Source organism: Falco cherrug, chromosome 7 (genome assembly GCF_023634085.1).
Source record: "Falco cherrug isolate bFalChe1 chromosome 7, bFalChe1.pri, whole genome shotgun sequence".
Taxonomy (NCBI): domain Eukaryota; kingdom Metazoa; phylum Chordata; class Aves; order Falconiformes; family Falconidae; genus Falco; species Falco cherrug.
In genome coordinates, this window is record NC_073703.1 from 16,727,741 (window position 1) to 16,753,189 (window position 25,449).

The 25,449-nt window shown below is 45.2% G+C and overlaps 1 protein-coding gene across 4 annotated transcripts in view; it reads left to right on the forward strand.

Annotated features, from left to right (window-relative positions):
- Positions 1 to 1,531: 1,531 nt before the first annotated feature.
- The window catches only part of MAPK6 (mitogen-activated protein kinase 6), a 31,567-nt gene continuing 7,649 nt past the window's right edge, over positions 1,532 to 25,449 (forward strand). Inside the window, exons 1-2 of one of the 4 annotated variants that reach the window (XM_027800142.2) lie at positions 1,532 to 1,770; positions 23,968 to 25,182. In XM_027800142.2, coding sequence (XP_027655943.1) covers positions 24,628 to 25,182 — 555 coding nt within the window. In that variant the 5' untranslated portion in view covers positions 1,532 to 1,770; positions 23,968 to 24,627. Of the gene's footprint in view, positions 1,771 to 2,275; positions 2,485 to 18,231; positions 18,388 to 21,077; positions 21,177 to 23,967; positions 25,183 to 25,449 lie in introns of those variants that run through there. The other 3 variants (XM_027800140.2, XM_055717253.1, XM_027800141.2) reach the window with 3 other exon arrangements.

Consider the following 25,449-nt stretch of genomic DNA (forward strand, 5'->3'; position numbering starts at 1 on the left):
CAGATTATTTTAGAAATTGCACATGAATGCTTTGAAATCTGGACAACTGCTTGCACAAGGAGGATTTTGGTTCTGAAATAGTATGTGTCTATGTAGTATGGAGGAGGATGTACAAGGAAGAAGGGAGTGAGTTTGACTTACTTTAAATCATATTTTGTACTACTACTATAGGGAGCAGTGAATATTTTGTGTTCCAGTGGGCCAGACACAACCCCTTCATGCAGAGAGAGGTTTGCTACTTTAGGAGGGAACTCTTCTGCTTCTTCCAGCATTTTTGCTCAACTCCTCTGTGGCCAGTGACACAGCTCAGCATCCAGGCTGGCTGAAGACTGAGCTCTGTAATTGCTGAGATACTAGTGAGGCTGCAGCTTTGGGAGTGAAAATGATCTCCAACCTCACAGTAATTGGGTGATACCTGTTGGGGCCAGAGCTGTCACTAGAGGCTGACACAGAGGCTCAAGGAATTGGAGGATGGCTTCTGCCTCTGCAAGTGACTGGGAACATGTGAGTCCCAGCTGGGAGTGCTAACGAGGTAGGGGGCTAATTCCAGCCTCCTCTATCTGTCCTACCCATCAGGCGGCAGCAGTGGTAGAGCTGCAGGGAGGGCTCTGCTGGGGATTAAAGCCAGCGTGGCTCATCTGTTCTTCCAGCACTACCAAAACCCAAGGAGGAAGAGCCTAACCTCTCCTGCATTAGTGTAATTACTAATACAGAGAAGCCAGTATCTTCCTGCAGACCCTCATCAGCTACCCTTGCAAGCAGTCTAGATCAAAACTCCCCATTCCTCCAGTGTGCCCAGGGGTCTGATTTTGCTTTATGTACAAACCTTTGTAGCAAGTTATGAAGACCAATTTTAAATGGTCACTCTACTGGGACACTGACAACAGATATGGAGAAGATCTGATGAGTAGTGTTTTCTGCAGTGTATTAATAAACACAAATCCTGTTGTACAGGATGCAGCAAATAAAACCTCTGTATCAGTCAGCTAAAAATAATATCAACACTGTCAGGCTGTTTGCAAACTTGATCTTGAAGGATTAGGCTAATGAAATGAAGTGGAGGGGATGTCTCTGTTTGAGTAGGAAAAAATAGAAAACTTCTGATGAAGAATTTACCTTGGTATGCTGAGAACTGATGTTACTGCATGAGTTTGGCATCCTTGAGTGGTTGTACTTTTTGTACCTTGTATTTTCATGCCAAGCACTAAGCTGAATGCTTCTCTGTGGATTTGTTCTGTTGCAAACTATTTGTTATTTAGCCTTATGGCCATTTCTGGAGCCTATGTCTGTATTTCTGATTAAATTGTTGCTTATTATCTTTATAAAGTTATATAGCCAACAAGGCGATGCTCAGCCAGGGTGTCATAGTAACACTCTTTCTGCTAATAAGGAGGAGCTGTACAGAACTAAAAAGAAAATCCCAACCCCCAAAAAACTAGCACGTGAGAGGTGTGTTTATATTGAACTGTTGGATAAAGTTGTGCAACCCTGTATGCAACCAAGTGTTGTCAGGCTGCCTCTCCTGCCAGGGATGCCACCCACATCTGTCTGGGTTATGCCTGCATCAGCTGTTTCCTCCAGCCCTCCACCTTGTGCTGAGCCTGCTGTTGCTGGGTGTTGCTGCTCTACCTCCTGAAGCTCCCCCATGCTCCCTAGGGCTGAGGCTCTGCTCCTTGCAACATCTCCTGCAAGCAGCCACTCCAGCTCCTCCTCGGGTCTCCAGAGCCTGCCCATGCCAGAGACCCCGATGGTCCAATAGAACAAGCCGAGGTAAGCCCTGATTAAAGAAATGGTTCTTATCAACGTGTCTGTAGATAAATGGCACAGTACAGCAGAGATGCAGCAGTTCCCTGTGAGGAACTGCCAGGGAAGGCTCTCACGGACAGCTCTTTGCAGGAAGCGTAGAAGCTTGCTGGAAATATTCTGAAATCCAAGAAACACCACGTACAGACCTAGAGCACTGGTTGCTGCATCGATTTGTTCGTTAGGTAATGGCTGCTTCTGAGGGTAGAAACAGAGTTTAACTTGCAAGAGTAAAACCAGGATAATTTCTAGACTTCTTCAGGGACCAGTTTGCCCACTTTTATTCATGAGGTAATGAAAACAAACCTTCCCACTCTATAGCTCCTGATGCTCTTTCTGTATTGGTGGCCTATTTTTCTGCTTAAGGACAGGGAGGGACCATTGAGTCACACACAATCTTGTGCCCTCCTCCTCCTCTCATTTAAATATTAATATGATGAATTATTACTAGAGTAACAGCTGTGAACTACTCATATCACAGCAACATAACCTTCCCCTCCTCATCAGAGCACAGCTATTCCTGACTCGCGTTTTCTGGTCGACCTTCTCTCTTCTTCTGGATGACTTTTTTAAAATTACTTTGTTAGTCCTGGTGTGGTATCATTAGGATAATTGTTTGGTCTGTTCTTTCTGCTTAAATATTAATGGTACTGAGGAAGTCAAAAGATAGCTTCAGTAATGGTAAGTTAAATATCTGTGTGTATTCTGTGAGATCTGTTTGTTTAGAGAGACAGAAGTATAAAGGATTAAGGTCAGCCTTTCTAACTAACACTTAAAAACATATCTGTCTCTTTGAGAATTACCAAAATAATAATACATTGTCTTTTATATAAATAAAATCATTGTATATTAGTCAGCTAGTGTCTGTAGATAGTTCAGAGGAATACCTAACATTGTACCTAGCACTAATGCATTGCATTCTCTGTAGATAAAGTATTACATGAGGGACTGCTAATAAAATCATGAGACAACTTTGTATAGACTGCTGAAAATAAATATTTGGCATCAAACAAAGAAGGGGAGGGAACGTGAAGGAAAGATAAAACACCCTGAGTGAGCTCAATACGATTGAAAATACCAAGGTAAAGCATTCCTAGGCAGATGTGGAAATGTTAGCAGATGTTAAATTTTGTGTGTAAAGGTTCTCCTCTGCTGAGCACCTTTTGCGTGGTCCTTGTGTTTGTGTGTGGGTGTGTGTGGTTTACAAACCCACTGCTTTTTGTTCATTGAAAATGTCACTCCTTGAAGTACTTTCATGCTGCAGAGGGGATGGCTGAGTTTACTGGTTTCTGGACCACTGTTGTGAAGAACTTAATGCCAGCCAGAGAGTGTAGAAATCAGGTTTACTGGATTTACTCGATTGCTCATATTTAGCATTGGATGAAATTTTTATCTCACCGCCCTTGTTACTTAGGGAGAAAAAAAATCTGAAAAGCTCTTACAAAGATTTTAAAATGAAATTTGCATATTTTGATAAGAAATTTTTCATTTTAAAATTTTGTTTCAGTAAATGAGTGTTCTTAAAAGTCAAACAAAATGCTTTCCATATGGATAAAATACCCTTTTATTGCTTTGTTGTTTTTTTTTAAATGGCCCATAAATATAATTGAGAACCTAAAAAATTAATCCCAATTTATACATGATGCCCTTTTTTTCCCATTCCTGAAGAAATCAGTAGGTTTTTTTTTTCCTCACCAGCCTTACCAGTGACAAGAGAAAGGGATGTGGGAGGCTTCTACTGCCTGAGAATTCTTCCCATTCAAAATCTGTGTCTAACCCCATGCCCGGTTAGGGACTGGGGAAAAGAAAGAGTGACAAGAGTACTGCAAAATGTGTTTCTAAGTCATTGACTGCTCTGATGTAATGCTAAGAGTAGTGCTGTTACTTCTTGAATAATTTTTCCACTCTGCTTTTTTCTGAGCAAGTACTTAGTGGAAACAAAGAGCCAATCCTGACTGTTTGCAATTCCCACTGTAGTCAACAAGAGTAAACTTGTGGATTGAGACATGCTCAGTCCCACCATAGGTTGGCTTTTTTCCCCTCTGTGTTCTGTTCCTCCTGAAGTTTGTGGGAGTTGGAAATATTTTTTTTTCTCAACTTACAATTCACATCAGGGGTTTCTTAATTCTCATGCAGGTTACTGTATTGCAAATTTTTTGGCAACAATGCTGCTTTTATGAAAAGCCTTGATAAACTTGTAGCATATCCCCCAGATAAAATCTCATTTCAAACAGTTCCCTCAGATGATTATCTGCTGTGATTGCGAATGAACCTTGTAGCAATCTCGTAACAACTGTCCTCGTGGACGGAAGAGAAACCTGCTGTCAGAACTACAAATAATTTACGTAACCCAATTTAAAGCTCTAACAAAATGTTCCCCTGTTAAGAGGATTGTTATACTTAATGTGTGAGATGAAAATACTTTCTGAAGGTCAGGAATGCACAGAAGATAGATTAGATCTCTTGAAAAGACAAAAAATAATTTTTTACCAGAAGTTTTTCCTCTGTCAGACTTGGCATTTGTGGAAGCTTATATAAGCAGAGCTTTATTCCTGCAAATGCTGTGTTTGCTCTGCAGAGGGAGAGGAGCCTCAGAGCTTCAGCTTTGCACATGGAAAATTAGAACTGAAGGTAGACTGGGGACTCGGGCTACTTTTTGCCACCATCAGCAGCATAAATAAAACTTTGTTTTAAAGACCACAAGGGCAGATTTGGGGATGTATTTCCTAGATTCTGCCTGCCGCAGCTGCCAGCGCTGTGCTGGAGGACCCCAGGCAGTTTGTGTACCTGCTGCAGGTGAGACAGCCACCCTGCAGCACTGGGTGCCCGGTGGCTGGTGTGGGGCCAGCCCACAAGAGGTCCCACAGGTGGCTGTGGCGTGGGCGCGGGTGGGCTCGCTGATGCGCTTGGCATTAATGCTAGGAGAACAAGAGTGGTGGGACATAGCTGTCTCCCTTTGAGGTCTTCTGCTCATGACCATAGCTTGGTAAAGGTCCTGGGAGCTGACCTGCCTGTTGCTGAATGATGGAGGGGTGGGACAGACTCTGCTGAGGCTGGAGATGGGGGCTCTGAGAAGTACCTCTAACCCAGGCAAGGCATCGGGGTGCAGAGCCATGCACTCTTGGTGTGCAGTGACCCAGTTGCTTATGCTCAGTTGGAAGTTAATGCTGTCTTCGTAAAACTGTCAAACAGAGCCACTAAACCTGAATTTGACATGTTGGAAAACAGCTTTGTGAGATCTAGCTCTTCATAATAGGATCTGGGGGGTTGGGCAGGCCTTAAAATGCTTTTCACATAGGGTACAGTGGACATAAAAAGAAATTACAGCCTCTGTAACCATCAGAAAGTCGGGCTAATGTCACTGTTGTCCCCATCCCCTGCATACTGTTACATGTGGTTTCTGTCTGTCCCTGCAACCAGCCAAAAACTGAGATTATGGAGAAACTGACGATGGAGATTATTTAAACACTTATCTCCTCATCTCCATCAGTGTTGCATTCCCCTGGTTCCTGAGGTCTGTCCCTGTAACCCCAGGTCTCCTGCCCACCCCGCTGCCGGCTGCCCCACAGCGCCGTAATGGCAGCTGCAGCGAGGGGCTGCGGGGACTGCGCCCAGGATGCAGGGCAAGCAGCAGGGGTCGGGTGGTAGGAGAGGCTGTGTGACTGCACGTCAGAGCAAAATAACAGGAATAAACTTTGTCCTGGAGAGTGGGATATTTTCTTACAAAAAACAGCCTCCTGCTTTCCACTGCTGAAAGCCTTTTCCCAAAATACCTTTGCAAAGGGGAAGAGCAGATTGCACGGAGCCCTCTGTATCCCAGCAGCAAGTACTGCTGTGGGGCTTCCCCGTGCCCCCCCAGCAACCTCTCACTGACCCGCGGGGAAAACACTGACAGGGTCATGTCTTTCTCAGAAGCTCTCTGGTCCACCTTCTTTAGTCCTCAATGCGTTCCTGGGTAGGGAGTCCCTTTCACCACCACCTTCCCTGACAGCTAGCAGCTTTGCAGCCCCAGGGGTGTCAGAAGGCTGCCTGGAGAGGTGATGCAGCCTGTGTTGGCTTTCTGGGTACCTTCTGCTGGGGGAGGAGAAGATGTGAATGTGCCTGTTCCTTTGCCGAGGCAGAGGAGCGGTTATGGAGAGAGGCTGTACATGTGGGGAACAATGGCATAACACAGCAGAACATGGCACTCGCAGCCCCTCGGTGGCTCAGGCAAAGCTCTCACGTTGGGATTGCCTTCGCCTCAGTGCTTGCTTCAGTTTCAATAGACCATGACTTTGCTGACAGCTAATTCTTTGGATGGAAACATTTTTGTGCCAGGTATATTTCTAAATCTGAACTTTTCTAGATCGTTCAGCTCAACTATTTTGTCATTTTAAAAGAACCAGGGTGGAGGAGAGCCTTGATTTTGTCCTCCTTAAAAACGGGCAAACAAGAAAAGTTTTTAAAAGGCTCTTGCCTGTATAAGAAGAGGAGGGCACTCTTGAAATCCAGAATCAAAGATGCACGTTTTATCTTTGTGGAAAATCTCTTGATGGCTATGAACTGGAGACCTCAGGTTTTGCAGACTGGATAGATGTGGCAGCAGATAAATTCCTGTGCTGTCTGTTGGTCCTGGGTGTGCTCCAGCCCAGCCAACTTCTGAAACAGAAATTTTCCTGTGACTGCATCCATGGGCTGCTGCAGGCTCTGTTGGGTTTGGGCACCTTAATTGAAATTAAGTGGACTGTTCCTCCCATGCACTGCTTTTAGTGGCCCCTGTTGGCTCCAGTTAAGAAGTTGGAGGTAGCTACATAATCACACACGGAAAAAACAAGGACTGAAATTTATAAGGAGTAGGTTGGGAGAAAAAGCTTGTAAAAACGAGGCTTTAATTGGAAAGGAGAAAAGAAAATAGAAACTGGGAAATGGGAGGAGGCTTGGATAAACTAGACGAGCAGCTGAGAGGGAGCAGAGTGGCTGGCACGTAGAGTGTGCAAACACAGCTACTCGGGGTGTACAAGCACAGCTATTTGGGGTCTTCTGGTGCTGGGGAAAATCAGAGCAGCCTGGACAAAGCCTAAAATAACTTTCAAAAAATGAGAATTCAGAGCTTTGGGGATCTGCACTTAGTGCAAGAAATACCAATCACTTTTCAAAGTGGGTTGAAAAGTTGAACAGTGGAATAAAATACAAATCCCTTGCAAAATTCAGTTCTAGAAATCTTAAATTGTGCAGCTGCTATTAAGGGCTGCTGTGACCTTGATCTTTGTGACTTAGTTCAGGAAAATGGAAGTGATAATACCCTGACATTTTTACAGATTGTAGAAATTAATTGAATGGGTACCTGCAGAGCCCTTAAACCCTGGTGTTTCTGTCCTCAGACTGGGGCAATATGTGATGAATAAGACATAGGGCAGTACACTGATTTTATTTTTTCTTGGTATCCAATTACTGGTAATGAGGTTAGCACTACCTGTGCAATGAATGAAGCGGAGCACTGAGTACTGAGCACTTGTGAGGACAAAAAGGAGTATCTGCTCATGCAGTAAAGCTGTATCAGAGCAGATAGAGCTTGTTCTGATTACTGTGATTGTCATGTCACATGGAGTTCCCTTCAAAGGTCAGAGAAGTTTACTACCTGACATTAAGGCCCATAGTTCCATGTTCTCCTGCTATCTAAAACATTAGAGCAATCAGGAAGATAAAGCTTCTTGTTCCTCTGTGTGAAAAAGTTCAAAAGTTTCCATTGCTACCCTGAGGTTTCACTTGATTTCGGCAGTACCACAGGTTCTTGGTTGAAGTTTTCCTACTTGACAATAGCCTGTCAAGCCTTGCCACTGATTTAGCGCTGCCCAGCAATGACTACATCTGTATTTTTTACTAATAAATATCATTAGACCTAGGATGATAAACAAAGAGTACAGGATAGTGCTTTGATTGCAAATTGTACATATAGCCCTTGAATCATTTTTGCTACAAGCAAATTAATTGCCTTAAATATTTAAACAGGGATATTATCACAAACCGTAATAATGTCACTTTACTCTGTACTTCTAGGAACTATTTAGATAGTTCACGCAGCTGTGGAAATACTAGTTTGGGTAGTCTGTCAGGAAAAAATAAACAGCTGACATCTCAAAACCTTTACTGGGTGGAGGGGAAAATCACCGCCTTGGTTTGGATTAATATTGCACTGTCTTGTAAAGTCTTTGTGAAGCATCTCTGACAGACAGGCTTGAGAGTGTTAAGTCCTCCTTGGAGCTGCCCTTGGAGCAGGATGGTCTGGGCAGCGGTAACGAGACTCCTAGTTCAGCCCCGGCAGGATGGTTTGATTCTGAAAGCAAGGGCTGAGGCTCATGTCCATCCTTGATTTCAGGGGTATACCTTTCCCAAGATAGTTTGTAGCTAGAGAGGCTGTCTGTCCTGGAAAAGTTAACAGCAAGGAAAAGCTGAGAGGTTTGTGAGCTGCAGTCTTACCCTTCTGGGCCACCATGTCAAGATACAGGCTACCAGGAGGAGCTTGCCTGCTGTTGTCGGGGGGCTGAAGCCTGGTTCTTCATTGCTTTATGTGGCGAAGCAAGATCTTCCACTGCGCAGCCTGACCTTGTCACAAATAGTCTCCCACTACTGAGCACAAGTGAATGCATTTGTGCACCTAACTTCTGTGATAATGGACGCAAGGGAACAGAAGATCTTCCAGCTGGTTTGTGGTGCTGTTAGCCATGGGGGACAGCAGATTATGGACAGGAGCCATGTGGAGTAGGTCGGGAGCACACATGAGCACTCTGATCATGTTGGAGTCTGTTGAATTGCAGCAATCATGAGAACTAAGTATTGCAATTAGAGCTGGTCCAAAGGTTGAAACTCCTCTTCTTTGAATCATCTTGATTGCTTTTGTTTTGGGAGTGTCCAGATAAAACAATAAGAAAATTGAGATAATGGTTAGCAACTTTTTGTGTTTACTAAAATAGATTTATCAGAATTGATTTTATTTTAACTGAGGCTTCAATGGTTCTCCAGTCATTCACAAGACCCAAAGAATGAGGGAGCAATACCTTTCCTCTGTCACAGAATATAACTTCAGATGTATATTGTATCTCTTCAGTTTTCATTTAACAGTTTTTGACTGAATGTGATTGAAAACTGTTTAGAGATATGCTAGAGATAAGAGAATGCTGATGCACTAAAAAGCAGGTTTCTCTACCTCTTTATCTTTCTTAATTCCAGCTCACTTGCAAAGTAAACCTCGCTATTCAGATCATGAAAGAACCTCTAGGCATAACTATACAGTGAAATGTTTACATATACGAGATAACTTTCTGGGTTTAGGACAGCTTCTCAGTGATTCCTCAGCACCAGGGTATCCTATGGGGGTATTTCTGAGAAGCAGCTTGCATGAGCCCTGTACAAAAACACGTCTCTGTAGAGGAGGCTATCTTGTACTCTTCCTTGTAGGTCAAGAAGCAAAAAAGATATATGAGATCTTCCAAACGCAGAAAAGAACGAAGTCTGGGTTTACAATTATGGGGGGTTTATGCTTGTGGTCATTAAGGACAGTTAGATCTCATGCACTGGAGCTCTCACTGAGCTCTGCAAAGGCTGACAGCCTTGTCTGCCTTCTCTTGTACCCTTCTCTCCTGCTCACATGCAATGTGTGAACAACCCCTAACACGTGAATTTGCTTTTACATCCTGCAGTGTATAAACGGACATATGTATTCCATTTCCGTTTGCATAGCCTTTGTCTGAAAAAGTTTGGGATGGCCCAGTTTCAGCACTGTTGTACCTCTAGCAGAGGTAATAGATTTTACATTTCCAAAATAACAAAAGATTCAGTCATATTTAATGTCTTTAATGGGGAAAAAAAATCAAGTTCTTTAGACTTACAGAAATGTAGATCATGGGTAAAATCAGTTCCTCGGTACAAAAGCTCAAAAAACGTGTCATGTATTATTTACTCCTTTCATAGGTGCTTCTAGGCTCTTCTATCTGTCATTGGAACAGATAGCTTACAAATGAAGAGTAGAAACCATCCACCCCTGAAAGCAGGGTGCCTCTGAGGTATGGCTGTGAGATGGATCAACTATTTCATTCTCTGTTGTTAGATCTCAGCAGGAGTCTCAGGCTAGCCTCCCTGATGCTGGGGCTGTGGGAGAAAGCACTGTGGGTGCTTATCACAACGCCCTTATGCAGATGTGTTGTGTGCTTACACACTCACACACTTCTAGTGCCCAGTGCAGAAAGGAGACTGCTCCGTGGCTGCTTCAAGGCCAGCTCTTCTAGCGCCGCACAAGACCTAACTGCAACATGGGAATGCAGAGGACAAACGCATCACTTTCTGGACTGAATGACTCAAAATGCACATCTGCTGGGGAGGTACGCTACCTACTTCTCACTAATACTTGTAGTCTTCCATGTATAGCATGCTGCTCAGTCATCAGCAGTGTGAAAGTGTGGTAAGGAGTGGGCTGAGGGGTGCTTGCTGCTGTTAGGAAGAGGAGCCAACTTGGTAGTGAGGGAGAAGGCTGGAGTCACTGCGTTGAAGTTAAATCTGTTGAGAGTTTTTCCAGGGACTTAAGAATGCTGAGATTTGCCCCTATTCCAAACTAAGCATTTATTTGGGGTTAAATTACTGTGCTTTATCTTCATGGAAGCTGATAGAGCTGATGAGACAGGGAGCGGATGCTCCATTCCGTATTACTATTGCAAAGAGGAACAGTTCTTAGGATCAGATGAATAGACACAGATTAACCTCTAAGCAGCTATTATTGGAGCCCATTTAAAGCAGTTTGAGTTGGAAAAGCCTTTGCTGAAGCTGATGGGAAATGCCAGGGTAAGAAGATGATCCCAGTGTTTGGCACCAGTTGAAGTCTGGAGAATCTCCAATATGTGTGTTGGCATTTACAGTGTGTTAGGAGGGGAAATCTCATCCTCAAGAGTAAAAGACAAAGCAAGTTCAGACAGTTCTGGTCAGTTTTTCTTCTTCAAAGGAGAATTCAATTCTACTGTTTTTCATTGTAGTGTAGTTGCAAGCAAATAGACTTTTTGCTTGAGCTGTAATAAGACTGAGATCTTGTGTTTCATAAGCCTGATATCCTCTGTAGTAAATGATGCTTCTGTGCATCTATCATTTATTATTTTTTTTTCACCCCTGTGTAGTAGTCAATGGTCCAAGTCCCTCTTTCCTGAGCATTTCAGACAGTTGCCCTCTGTGGAGTGGCCTGAGGTCTTGCATCATACCCTGTCAGCTGTCCAAAGCTATTTATAAAATGTCTGCTGATTCTTGCACATAGGCAAAACCTGGTTTTCATAAGAAAACTAAAATAGCTTGGAAATGTGTTCCCTCCCAGCAAGTGTCTCAAAACTGTTGAGAAAACCTGAAACATCCTAGAAAATCTTAACAAAAGCTAAGATATAATGGAGTTGGGGAATATGGGGAATTGAATAGTCCCATGTATTTGTAGTGGAAATCTTTAGAAATAGATAGTACAACACGCGCCGAGAAAAAGTTACAGAGTATTAAGGGAGAAGAGATGGTTCCAAAATTGATTTCTTAGCAAAATAAAAACTTTGTGTTTTGATGCCTGAAGATACAACAGAAATGACTCAATGTAGCTTTTGTGATGCTGAATATTTGCTGTATAATTTGATGGTGGATGTTCTATAAAAAGTTTCCATTTTTTCGCATTTCTTAGGTTTTCCATCTCTTTAGCCTCTGGAGACTGGCTGGGGTAGGAGTCTGCAGGGACAGTAGGAGGCATTAAGTGAAGCAGCATGCTTCCCAGTCAATCTGCTGTTTATGATAAGTGCTATTTTGGGAATCCTGAAAAAGCATGTTGGCCACAGACGAAATGCTCCCTGAGCAACAGCACTCACATCAGTTTCCCACTGGCCTGCCTTGACCCTGCTGGCACTGTGCTCCTTGCCTTTTTCTCTTTAGCCATTCAATACGCTGCTTGCTTGTGAAACAGCTGCATCCATGAGCTGTGGGCATGCTGGAGACCGCTGTGTGCAGGCCAAAGTGAATGGAGGATGGCCTTTGCCTGAGGAGTAACAAAGACTTGATTTTTTTAATGCATTTCCCAATCAAGCTTGCTCCATCTTGTTCTCACAAACCACCATAAGAAGTTCCAAAGTGCTGCAGGTGGTCTAGGTGGGACTGGAGTTCATGTCCCACTCATAAAGGCCTCTACAGGGTACAAATCTAAGTAGCAGTAGAGGTCTGAGACTCTTCCGCTCTTGACCAATTAATATTGCTTTTCCAAGTTTCTTGTGGCAGCAATAGATCATCTTCTTGATGGCTAATGAAGATTCACTTCTAGCCATGCCATTCCTATGTGGTTTATTGAAAAATAATATTTGAAAGTGTTTGAAATGCTCAGCTCAATGTACCTCCCTTCTCCCCCTGTAAGCTTGTAGATAACATTTGTTGCTCTTCGATACGTAAGAGTTGTGTAGCCTCAGGTTGCTGCAGTAGTGTATTAGCTGATGCCCGTGTATTTGTATTGAGCTTTGCCCCCTGTAAATGTATTTCAGGAGGATTCTGGTGTTGGTGAAAATGTTAGCAAATGTTAGACCAATTTTTTTTTCTCTGTAAATGACAAGCTCTGCAGCACCAGCTGTATTTACAATTGCACAGCAGAGGCTTTATCTCTGTAATGCAATAGCAATCAAAATGCTGCATGTAGGAAAGTTTACTGTTTTATAGGAATGAACAATAACAGTTCTAATAGCAGTATGTATGGTTCTGCAATTAAATGCAACAGTTCTACAAAACCCTGTAATTGGTCTACATAAATTCATCATCAGGCCTTTATAACTTCTGCTCAAGAGCTGACATATTTTCCAGTAGGGACCCAAAACCAAATGCATTTTTTGCTGAGAGCACCCCACCCTGCTTCCAGGGCATCTCCCTACATTGGAGTACTCAAGGTATTACAGGTATTTCAATAATATCTGTACAGTAATATGCTGCCTTACAACTCTAGCAGCACTGCAGCCAGTGCAATAACTAGCATGGAGATGCCTTAGACAATTGCTCTGATGCCACTTTAGTGGGCAGGCACGTTCTCCTGACTACTTCACTTGAGGTTTTGAGGTGGGGATGAGAGCGGTGCCTTCCTGCAGGTCCAAACAGGAGAGAACTGTTGCACATGGAATCGTCTCGTACCTGAAGTGCTGGGAAAAAAACATTTGGTGCTTCTTGTTTCCACTTCATCCTACACTTTGCCTTGTCACAACAGCCCTGCTCCTTTCTGTAGAATGTTTTTCAGCTGTAGATTCATCCACTGACTGGATCTGCAGCCTGGCTCCAGCACACATCACGCGCTGGGAAGTTAGAAGCAACTCAGGTCACTTGGAGCATCCAAGTGTGAAAATGTTGGTGCTAGTCATCCTTTAAAAGGTGATTAAACCTAATACATACTGCCTTAATTACCCACCTTGGTAAATTTTTCTACATTTGCTATTCTGTGCATGAAATACTGATAGCTATCTCTATGCAAGGTTAACTAAACGAGGAATTAATGAAAAGCTGAGAAATCTAGGAGAGCTCCAGCCCTACAAGTGAATTTCACACACAGAGGGCTGATGATTTCAGTGATGACCAGCTACAAGGCAAGTTTTCTAAGCTTTCCTCTTCTCCCAGTATTACCACAACTTTGAGCTGCTCTGTCCCCTGTGCTAAGTGTTGCTTAAGACATAGAAAAAGTAGGCAATGGAATTACCTGACTTAATAAAAATGTATGATATTAAGCAGGGAGCCTGCATGCAGCTAGCTATACCGAAGTGTCCTAGATTGCTGATGATCTACCAAGGGGGAAGAATGACTTGTTCTGTTTTAAGCATTTAATGACTTTCTTTCCTGCAGATTCACAGAATTTCCAAAGTATGTCACAGAACCCATTTAGTTCTAACCTCAAAGTTGAACATCTTCTGTGACTTTCTTTCTCCACCTTCATTTGCCCTTTGTACTTTGCTGCCTTTGGTCTGAATTGATCTCTGTTAATCGTCTGTACTATTCCAGTCTATCTATTGTTTCACACAGGGATAAAGATCTTAGGGTTTACCTTTTTCCTTTCTTCTAAGTCCCCTAATATTATTATAGCTTCTTTCCTGATCAGAATGTAGACGATACAAAGCTTGCTCTAGCAAAGCCCATTCCACCAAGTGAGTGCAAATGAGGTGATGGCATGCTGTCTGTGCCCAGGCAGCTTTGGCTCCTGCTAAGTAAACTTTAACTAAAATAGGATTTTGACACAAAAATTTCTTCAAAGTTTTTACGATAGCAACTTCCATGTGGTTACCCGCTAATAATGCTGGCATGAAGTATACTTTAAGATCTATTACGAAAACTTTATAAAGTCTGCAAGCCCAGAGAGCATTCATTAGCAAAATGTTTTGTGTTAAAAAAGAACAAATAAAAAACTCCTACATCCAGTATGGAAGGTGTAGTCTGGCCTTTACCAGGAAATGGAGGTGCCCAAGAAGTGAAGCTACCTGAGCTGTCAGGTTGTCAGTGAAACTCAAATTTATCTGCACTGTTTGTGCTGACTGTCAGCACTATGAAACTGTAAGCTGGAAGACCAAGGGATTTGTAAAGGCTTTGCTTAACACCTGCAGAGAACTAGGCTAATTGGAGAAGGTGGCAGTTAAAGGAGACCCAAACAAACTATTAAAAATGCTTGCGAACTGTGCTAGGGAAACCAAACTGTACTTCAGGGCCCAGATCACTCTGCAGAACACAGGTAAGCAGAGGCAGGCCAAGGAGGCAGCAGAAACCAAGTGTTTCTTGAACCTCTCCCCATCCCCTTTTAATAAGTTGGATTGTCGCTCTAAAGTCATCCCTATCCCTGCGCAAAATTAATCTGAGACTTTGGTAAGAAGCGTGGTCAGCCCTCAAAAATGTATCCTAGGATACACTTCCCTTCCTTGGGAGGCTGTGTAAGTCAAGCAGGAGCAGTCAGGTGGGTGCCCTGGGTACCATCTGCTGTCAGCATCTTCCCCGTGTGTCTTAGCACATTCAGCTGCCCAGGGGACTGATACTGCGGGACAGGGCAAGAACCAGGTATCACCTTAGATACTTTAATCTTCACTGGGGGTGGAGGCTGCTGGGTATGAGGTACATGCTTAAACTGAGCCTCTTCTGAAAATACCTGGACTCATTAGGGTGAGCTGCATAAAGCCAGAAAACAAAGATTTCCCACAGAAAAGCCCTGCAAAGCAATGAAACTGAGACAAAAGCGTGGAGCTGCCAAGTCACCTTGGGCAACCTTTTCAAACCGTCTCCAAATCTTTCTTCCCTTGCCAATCACAATGGGTGTGGACACTTAATTCCCTTTTATGCCACGAGTAACGATTCGCACACAGGACTGAAATATTACATTGGAATTTACTGTTTGATCTTTTTGAACTTGGATATAAGAAATGAATCATTGCTTCAGTTCTAATTATTTTTTAATTGCTGGGCTTTATGACCTTCAAAGTCCAGTTCTTTTCTTAGTTTGCATTTTGCTGACAGTTAACATCTGCAAATGTTTTAGAATGGGATGGTTTCATATAGCGTATCATCTACATGCTAGTAATTGCATTCTTGTGGGGAACTGGGAAAAAATTTGACACAGTAATTTATAGCCTAATCAATAGGATATTAAAAACCTGAGAACAGATTAGCAATTTGCTGGATTAGATAGCTATAAATTGCCATGTGACACACAATTAAATTCTGAGCAACTCTTTCTTACATGCATTGTAATTCTATAAACAGTGAAGCTGAGGACAAGTAACATTCCTGCAGCATGCTCTTTCTTGTTGCATGATTTTCCTCCAGATTGAAGGATCTCATTCACTAGATCCTACCACAGACTATGCTTTTAGAATGGCAGAAAAGAATTTGGAGGGGAAAAAAAAGAAGAAAAAAGAAAGTAGCTCTTGATTTATTAATAAGGAACCCAGAAAAATGGTGGTACTTCTGCACTATGTGAGTTTTACGAGTGAGTGTGTGCTTCCTTACAGGCAGGAAGCTTGCCATTTACTGCAAGTCTCCTCTGTGTTTGCTAAACTGTTTTTCGAATAGTTTGGGCTGCTGCAGAGCAAACTCCGTGGATGTGCAACTTCTCCACCTGACTGAAATGGCAGTGTGAGAATTAGCAAATATTCCCTATAGACACAGTATGATGATGGACTCTCCAGATGCTTCTAGGGCTGTAATATAAATTTTTCCTTGCTACAGTCCCCTAGGATCAGCTTGCACTTTTGTCTCTCACAGTGAAAATACTTTGTATGGGTGCAAGGATTCTTTAATTGACTAAATAGCTCTGGGTTTAGACATACAACCACTGCTGCTCCTGCCTTTTCTGAGTCCCAAATCTCTCCCTTTAGTGCAAGTAAACACTCCTCTGTGGCTTGGCTCTGGTTGCCGTCCTAACATCACCTCTTCCAAATATGCACTCCTGCAGTTTTTTTATAGACTGTATTTAAATACAGGCCTTCTGGAGCAGCCAGCGCTATAATCTTCCAGCTCTGTTTTGCTGGGTGGGCAGAAGAACTGCAACTTTGTTTCTGACTTTTCTCCACTGTTGGCAGCATGGTTAGCTGCCCATAAATTAGCAAATATTGTAATGTAAAGTGTCAGTTCAGTTACTGACATTCGTACATGTGCTATTAGTACAGTGTTGTATTATCAAATGGCCAAGCTGCCTCTCCTGCCAGTGGGGGCAATGTCAGAGTTAGCAATGCATCTGACTACATTAAAAGATAATGCTTGGCTTCATAATTGAAAGGGGGTTTAAAAGTTGTTTTAAATAACTTTAGAGAAGCTGGGTAGGGAGCTCCTTGGACGTTGACGCATGACTTGTTTATTAGGAAAATTAAATTACAATTTAAAAGTGCAAAGGTAAATTGGATGCTTCTGCCCAGGTGGCAGCAGAGTGAGCTGTACGGCCCTATGCAATGTGAGTAACTTCTATCTAGTATAAATAACCTCTGTTTAAGCAGTAAAAATAAGCATCAAATGTTTTATCTTCTTCTGAGTCATCCTGCACGGAGAAGGCATGCAACGGACCTAGGCAAACCGCACCCTGTCTTGAGAGTTGCTCCAAAACAGTGTTGGTGGAAGCGTAAGGCTCCTGATACCTACAGGCCTAGTGTTTCCATGCCTCTCTCTCCCAACTACAGCTGCTTTTAAAAATCTCATGGGGAAAAAAAATAATGTTTTAATTATTTTGCTTTATTGTCTTGTATTAGTTGTGATTTTCAGGGAAAAGTAGACTTAGTATCTCTGCCTATGTCTGTTTAGGGAGATGCAATAGCGAGAGCGAAACCATTTCTGGCACCCATAGGGGTGACAGCAATGGCAAGCACTTTGTAGATGCTTGTGGGGGGATCGTCCATGTCCCCCCATGACACTAAGACCACAGAACACCTGAGCCAGAATGTCCCCTTTGGAGAAGGAAAGCCTGCCTCCCCCACTCCCCCCAGCTGCCTTCTAGCCATGCTGTTGTTTCTATGCTGTGAGGGATGTTTTGGAGCTGGGATGGCTGACCCGGGCCCACAGAGCCACACCACCACTGCTCCCACCCCAGGCACCAGCACCCACAGGAGCAGCGCTCCCACGGTGGGGGGGCCTCGCCGCCCTCCCTGGGCCTTGCTGCCCCCCTGGGCCTCACCGCCCCCTCCCCCCCCGAGCCTCATGACCCCCCCGGGCCTCGCTGTCTCCCTTCTCCCCTTCCTCCTGCAGCCCTCGAAGGGAGACCCGGTGCGGCCCTCCTCCCCGCACCCCCCCCGCTGCACAGCACCAGCCTCCCGGTCCCCTTGCCGCCTGCGGGGCTCCTTTCGGCTCCGTTGCGGCCGAGGGAAAGGGTAGGAAGCCAAGCCCCGGGCCCTGGCGAGTCAGGCACTGCCAGGGCCCGGGTCACAGGCAGCTCTCAAAGGCAGCATGGCCCGAGGGCAGCCGTCAGGCGGCGGCGATCACTCGGGAGCAGGAAGCAAAAATTGTAATCGAAGCCTTGCGGGTTAATCAGCGCTGGAGGCCCACCGTCTGTGCCCGCAGGCCTCCAGTTCGAGCCGAGCTCGGCGGCAGTGCGCAGCGGCCGCGCCTCGCTCCGCTAGGCCCGCTCCTTCGACGGGTTTGACTCAAGTGAGCTCTAAGGCTCCGCGAAGCTCCCCGGGCACACGGGCTGCCGACAGCCGCGTTCCGCGGAGGGAGGCTAGGCTGCGAAGCGAGCGCTCGGCGAGGGGGTGTCCCGCCTCGGCCCCGGGCCCAGCCCGCTGGGGAGAAGTTCAGCCGCTCCCTCGGCTCGGGAGGGCGTCGCAGCCATCGGCAACGTTCCGCGCGGTGAGCGGCCACCGGCCCGCCCGGCCGGCGCTGCCCGTCAGCCCGCCCGCCGCGGCCGCCCCCCGGCCCGCGCCGCCCCGCCCCGCCTCTCGGAGGCGGAGGCGGAGCCGCCGCTGGCACCGCCCCTCCCTGCCCTCCGCGCCGGGTTACATGGCGGCGGCTGCGGCAGCGGCAACTGCAGCGAGGCGGTCGGGCGCCGGGCTGGAGGCGGTGGCGGGGCAGCGGGGCCCGGCCGTGTGAGCAGCGCAGCCCCCGATGAGCCTGGGAAGGCCCGTGAGTGCAGCGGCGCGGCCGGCGAGGCGGCGGTGAGGGGTGGGGAGAGAGGGGGGGGTCTGCGGCCGCCGCACGCGCGGGCCCGGCCCCGGCGCACAAAGGCGCTTTGTTCCCTCTCGCCGGACGGTGGCGGCGCCCCCCGGCCCGGCCCGCTGCGCTCCGCGGCGCCCCGCTCTGCTCCGCCGGGAGCTGGCTCGGTCCCTCCGCACTGCGGCGGCAGCGGCCCCGGGGTGAGGGGGCCGAGCGGGCGCCGACGGGGCGGGCGGGGCGGGCGCGTGGCGCCGCCAGGGGGGCGCTCCTGGAGGCCGGCGGCTGCGGCCCGAGCGGCGCCGCGCCGGGCCCTTGGGGGTCGCCTCTCCCGCCGGAGTGGGGCCCCCGGGGCCGGGGGCGGTGTCCGCGCCCTGAAGGGCGTTTGAAGGTAGAGTGCTCCGCGCTGCGGCGGCCCGCGGGGGCGCCGGGCCGGGGGGCGGCCCCGCGGCCGGGGGCACGGCGCGGGTGAGCCCCCTCTGCCCGGGCGGTCGCCGGTGTCTGCAGGGGGTGTGAGGGAGGAGCGGCGCCGGCGGGACGAGGTGGCCCGCCCCGGCGGGAGGAAGGATGCCCTTTGCCCGGCCGGCTGCGGGCGGCGGCCCGGCCTCTCCTCAGGCTGCGGAAGTTCGGCTGCGGCGCTGGGGGCCCGGCGCCGCCTCCCAGCCGGGAGCCGTGGGGACAGGTACCGCTGGCTCCCCTGAGTCCCGGGCATCTCCTGTGGGAAAAGGGACTTAGCGCTTTTCTTGAGTAGCTCCAGGCACTATGAAAACAGCTGGAGGAGAGGCGGCCGGAGCGGCGGCCTTCGGCGGAGCAGGTGCCTTGGGAGAGGCAGCTTCCCTCCCGATGCCGGCCGGCTACCGCAGTGCCCGGCCGGAGCGGCCCGCCGGCGGCTGGCTTGGCCGGCTTGTTGGCGAAGGAAACGGTCATACGGCCGGTGCGAACGTTGATAACAGCGCTGGTGCCAACAAGCTTTTCATATACGTGTGTGTGTAAAAGTAACGTCACGATAGCGCGGTGTGTTTATAAACCCGGTTGCCAGTTCCAGAAAGCGGTGGCTTAAGGATAGAGGTAGGCTTTGGTTTGGTAATCGGGCTCAGAAAACGTGTGCTGTAAAGCTAAAATGGGAACTGGGTGTTTGGGCCGCTGGCTGGGGCCCTGGCCTGGCGTGTGCGGCCGCGGGCCCGCTGCCCTCTGCCCGGTTTGGCCGCCTGTGGAGCGGCGGGCAGGCACCGCGCCGCCCGGGTGCGGGAGGCTGTGCTCGGCTGGTGGCGGGCTTCTTCGGCTGTCAGCCTTCCGTGAATTACCCGCAGGGAGGACCGAACCGTTTAGATTTATGATACAGAAAACCGGTGGATTTTTGTGTGCTTTTACAGATGCTTCGGTAAGGCTTATAAACTAATAGTAACATTGCTGACTGCCAGTACAGAGTTCCCTAAACAGCGTGGGGGGCAAGTAGGAGGCTTTAGAAAAGCGGCAGTTTCAAGAGTTGGGTGATGACTCACTCTGCCTACTGACTGCAACGTGGCTGATCTAAAAAAAAAATTACTTCTGTGCCCCGTATTTTTATAGTCAAAGGGATAGTACTTAGCAAGTTGTATAATATGTCATTAGTCATTCTTGGTCTTTCTCTTGTGACTAATGATTTGATCATTATGTGGTCTGTGTAATCAAATTAACTGGTATCTTTCAGTCTTATTTGTATTTCTGAAAAAGTAAACGTCTCATACTTGACGTTTTTCAATGTACATCCTGTTTCCTGAAAACTGTGATAAATCCACGTGCAGAAGTTGAGCACGAATTGAAGGGGCAGCTTGCATAATGCGTGAAGCTGGTCGGGTGTGATGATGTCTGCCAGCACAGGGAATCATGTCAAAGATGACAGCCCTTCTGTGGGTCACTTATGTTGCCCTCTCCTGAGAACTGATCTGTTTTAAAAGCGTAGTTTTAAACCACTTAAGAAACTAGTCTCTTTGTGTTTCCTTCTTTAAATGTTGTGGGAGGAAAGAATAAAAGTACTGCTTAAAAAAAAAAAGAGGTAGCCTTGGCAAGGTGACAGCCTAAATGAAAACATCAGTGCCTGCGTGAATAGCCTATGTGGCACAAATTGGGGTGATAACCCCTCCCTCCTTTTTTTTTATACTATAGTCCATCATGTGTTTCAAGTGATTAGAGCATGTTACACAACTGAAGAGCAATTTGTCAGTTTTGTTTATTTAGTTTATATTTTCAAGACAGTTGGGCTGACAGTTACAACTTTCATTGAAACTGAAAATAAGTAAACTTAATGGCTGTTGAGGTCACTCTTCATAAGTATTAATGTTTTAAAAAAACCACCTCGTCATTTTCCAAAGTTAAAAATTACTATAAAATGCAAAGAAGAAAATTTGTTACTCTGAGCTTATTTTTGGCTTGAGAAAAGCCTCAGTTTCTTCTAGCTGATTACCCCTGAAGTAATTACCTTAGAGTGAAGGCAAGTTTGGGGTTAACTTTTTATATTCTGTCCCTCCTATTTGCTTCTGGTCCATGGGACTAATTGTCTTAAATGTCTGTTTGCTATTAACTCGTGGATGGGGAAGTGAGAGTTCAGCTGCTTCCCTGGCGCAAGCGATGCTCTGGGAGCTGCAGTCCTGGCTGAGGGGCCGGCTGACAGGCAACGGCACCGAAGGGGCTGTAGAAGGGGCTGTAGCATGCGAGCGAAGGGCTGTGCTAGGTGAGAGAGCAAACTGGCACAGTGAAGGTAGCTCTTTAATGTGAAAGAGGAGGTAAGTGTAGTTAGTGCATGGGGTTAGTTTAGAAGCCTGAGGATTTTTTGTTTGTTTAGACAAGGATATATGAACCTACTACAGCATTGTCAGCTGCCAAATTAGAATTTTCAGTGGCAGTAAACAAAAGATGACTCAATTACTGAATCTTTAAATTAATCTGGTTTAGTAGCGGGGCATTTTTGCTAGGTGAGGTACTGTATCTGTTTGGTAGATGGGCTGCCTCCTGGTCAGCTTCCTAGGACTAGATCCTGTGTTGGGTGGTAGCTGAGCCCTGCTTTTTGGGGCTTTGGGGTTAAGTCATTTGCTCCTAGTTAGATAGGAAGTTTGTAGCAGGATCAGGTCAAATTGAAGGCTGCAATGGGTTGCTTATGTTGTCGGCGTTTGTTTTCTTAGCTAAATCACTCTGATTCTGAAAATCGTTGTATACCTTCTGAAAACATTGTTATTAGTAGTCACCTAGTGGAAGGATGTAGTATAAGCTGATGATTAAAAATGCATCGTTTCAGAGACGCAGAATGAAAATCGAGACTCAGTAGGCAAGAGGGCCATAACTCCCAGTCTCTTTACTGCTTTCATGTTGTAGTTCTGCTGACAGCTTCATTTAGTCATGGCAGTAAGGAGTAAGGTTGGAGTTACAGTGAAGAGATCAGCAGATCCTACTCCTTGCTACTGATGGGCATCTTTTTGAATCTGTTCCTGTGCTGTTTAATTGAACTAGCTAAAAGAGAGGTTCCAGATGTGTCACCCAGCTGGTGAAAACTGATTGGTATGGCTACATATTGAAGACATCAGCAGTGCAAAACAATAAGCCTAATTATGGGGAAGAATACAACTGGCTTTAGATGGTCCCAAGGATCTATAATACAGCTTATTGCAGGGTGTTTGAACAGAGGCTTTGGATCTTGAGTTAACATGAAATTTAAAGTAACAGTGTTACCTCATTATGTTTGTACTGAGATTATAATAACATTATATATATATATATAATAACATTACAATAATATAATTGTAAAACAAGGTCTAAAATTAGGACTCTTGGCAGTGTGCGGAGAAAGGAATCTCAAGGCAGTAGTTACGCATGCCAACTAAAGAAGGCTCTGAAGATCACCCTTCTGCCAGGGTACTCTACCACATCAGTAGAGGGCAGCTCGATGCTTTTCAGTTTAGAAATCCTACATTTGGTGATCTTTTTAAAAAAAAAAAAAAACAACAAAAAACAACCCAGCAGGGGGTGGAATGTGTTTCCTTCTTTCCTGTGTTTGTCGTGTGGCTGTACACACACCTGGAGGCAGGCGCTGTGGCAGAAGGGAGTGAGCCAGGACGTTGGGGCTGTGTGTCTTGGTGGCCATCAGGCTTGAGCCTAACGAATGGTAGCATTTAAATGTGGTGAAACAGCCTTGTTTCTGTTTGCCAGTATGCCTGCCTTCATTATTTTTTTTATTTATTTCTGCATGCAATTCTGATTACTTTAGTGAATTGAGGCCATTCTTTAGAATATGTTAATGATTTGTCAGCTGCTCTTGCTGCCCTGTTAGGAGTGGGGAGACTTGTTTAGCTTGGTCCCGGGTGTCCCATTGAAGTGTGAGCACAGTTTTAAGGAGAAGCGCTCATAGAATTAATCTAAGGTGTTGGGGTAGTTTGGAGAACTTTACATTTATTTAGAGAGCTGGGCGAAGAGCCGAAATGTGCAAATCTAAGATCGAACAGCAGACATTTAGTGGTTTGACATGCACTATAGTTGTTGGGGAAGAATATACAAGTGACTTGTAATGGAATTGCCCAAACCTTACCACACTGCAAGAAGGTACACCTTTGAGTCTTTCCTTTGTGGCATCTTTGATCATTTAAAAGAAAAGAGGATGTTGTGCAAAAATGCAACATGTGGTCTTTATGACTGCGTTCTGCTGTTGCAGACGGGAAACCTTACTGAGAAAATCACCACCTTTGTTTTCATAAATAGAAGTTGCATTCATTAGACTATTGAAAAATAAATTATGTCTGAAAGTCCCCATATGTTAGGGGAAAAGGTTATAGAATATATCAGTTACTGTGTAAAAGGTACTTGCTGTTAAGTTTTTCTCTGTAATTGAGGTTGGGTAAGTGTAGAAGTAATTGATAAAGTAATAGTATTTGTCTAATATGTGGGAATTATCCCTGTGATTCCTGTAACAATAATTCTGTAGAGGCACATTTATGATTTCAGGTGTTCATAAACTTTATCCAAAATCATAAGGTTTCAAGCTTTGTAAGTGGCATCGGATGTGCGCTATATATTCTGGCAACTCAATAAATACTGAGAGTTCACAAACCTTACCCTTTTCATGAGAACAGAACCCAGTTATCTCTTACTATGTTGAAATAGTTAAAACCCTGATTTTGTCTTTGAGTAAAAGTTTAGTGGAGAGAATTATTCCAAAATTTAGTGACTGAATTGTTTCTGACCTGTCTCTTAACAGCTATATTGGACAATTACCAAGTTTTCTGTGATATTCCCTTCTTTATTAAGATCCAGCAGGATTTTTTTATTGTGTGCCTCATAGTCTCAATAGGTTGTATCTAAGCCTTTCACAGGATAGGCTTAGAAATGGTGGTAGGTGGTTGTTGTCAGTTTTCTTCCACAAGTATGAAAGGTATGTGTCATTTCTAATTAGTTCAGCTTCTGTGATAGCTTCTTATTTTGTAACTGGACGTTAAATAAGTTGTATATCTAGGACAACTTAAGGAGTGGGGAGAGGAGGAAAACTTCTGTATGTGCTAGAATACTGATGTATTTTTCTCTCCTTTTCAGGTTGTCACGGAGTAAAATGGATGGTAGCTTTGATTGTGATTGTGGTGAGCTGGAGCCACCTGATCATTAACAGAAGGCATCTTTTGTAAATCAAGAGCTGCCAGTTTCCTGTTTAACTAGACTGTAAACAAAGGACAGAAAAAGGAGGAAGAAGAAGAAAAAAAAAATAGTGCTTACCAGCACCATAGAATGACGCTGCTCAGGACCAGTCCAACACTGAATGTATCTGCACTGTGAGGAGGAGGATGTTAATAGAAGCCTATTATGTGCATATTTATTCACATTTTTGTTAAATGTTAACCAGTTTAGCACAGTAGAGCTGAGTGCATAGTATGTCATTTCATTCCGTTTGAGTTTCTTGTGAGTATTTTCTTCAATGTCTGCAGAAATGCTGCACCTTTCTTGAACTATGAATGCTGCAATCTTTCTATCTTATGCTCAGTTTGAGTTCTAGAGCTTACAGGCTCTAAATTCAAGGGGACACAACAGGCCTGGCTGGCTCATAATGAAATGAGAGTGTCAAGAAACCATCTTGCAGTCAAAGCCAAGTGTTTCTTCTCCCTTTCTGTAAGACCTTTTCTTCAGATACCAGTGGAAGTGTCTCCGCGTGTTTACAGAAGCTTAGTAGTTTGAGGAAAAAGAAACGTAAAGAATTTTAAAATGGCAGAAAAATTTGAAAGTCTCATGAACATTCATGGTTTTGATCTGGGCTCTCGGTATATGGACTTAAAACCACTGGGCTGTGGTGGAAATGGCTTAGTTTTTTCTGCTGTCGATAATGACTGTGACAAGAGAGTGGCTGTCAAGAAAATTGTCCTTACAGATCCCCAGAGTGTTAAACATGCTCTACGTGAGATCAAAATTATTAGAAGACTTGACCACGATAACATTGTCAAAGTATTTGAAATTCTTGGTCCTAGTGGAAGCCAGTTAACAGATGATGTGGGCTCCCTTACAGAATTGAACTGTGTTTACATTGTCCAGGAATACATGGAGACAGATCTGGCTAATCTGCTAGAGCAAGGCCCTTTACTGGAAGATCATGCCAGACTTTTCATGTACCAGCTGCTACGTGGGCTCAAGTATATTCACTCTGCAAATGTTCTGCATAGAGATCTCAAACCAGCTAATCTTTTCATTAATACTGAAGACTTGGTGCTGAAGATTGGTGACTTTGGTCTTGCACGAATCATGGATCCTCATTATTCCCACAAGGTATGTGAAGAGGGGGAATATTTAAGCGATACACTGACAACATTGCTTTCTTAAAATAGCATCTTTCTCACTTTTGCAGAGATAGATAGTCTGTGGAGGGCCTCGTTAGCAGGTGGGATATCACGTTAGGAAACTGGAATGCTTGCAAATAGAGTAAAACAGGTCTCTGGATGGCATGTTTTGTCTCGGATAGAACTACTGCAAGCATAAAATAATTTATTTTTTTTTTAACTAGATGTGTTCCAAAAAGCAGACTTTTAACAGTGA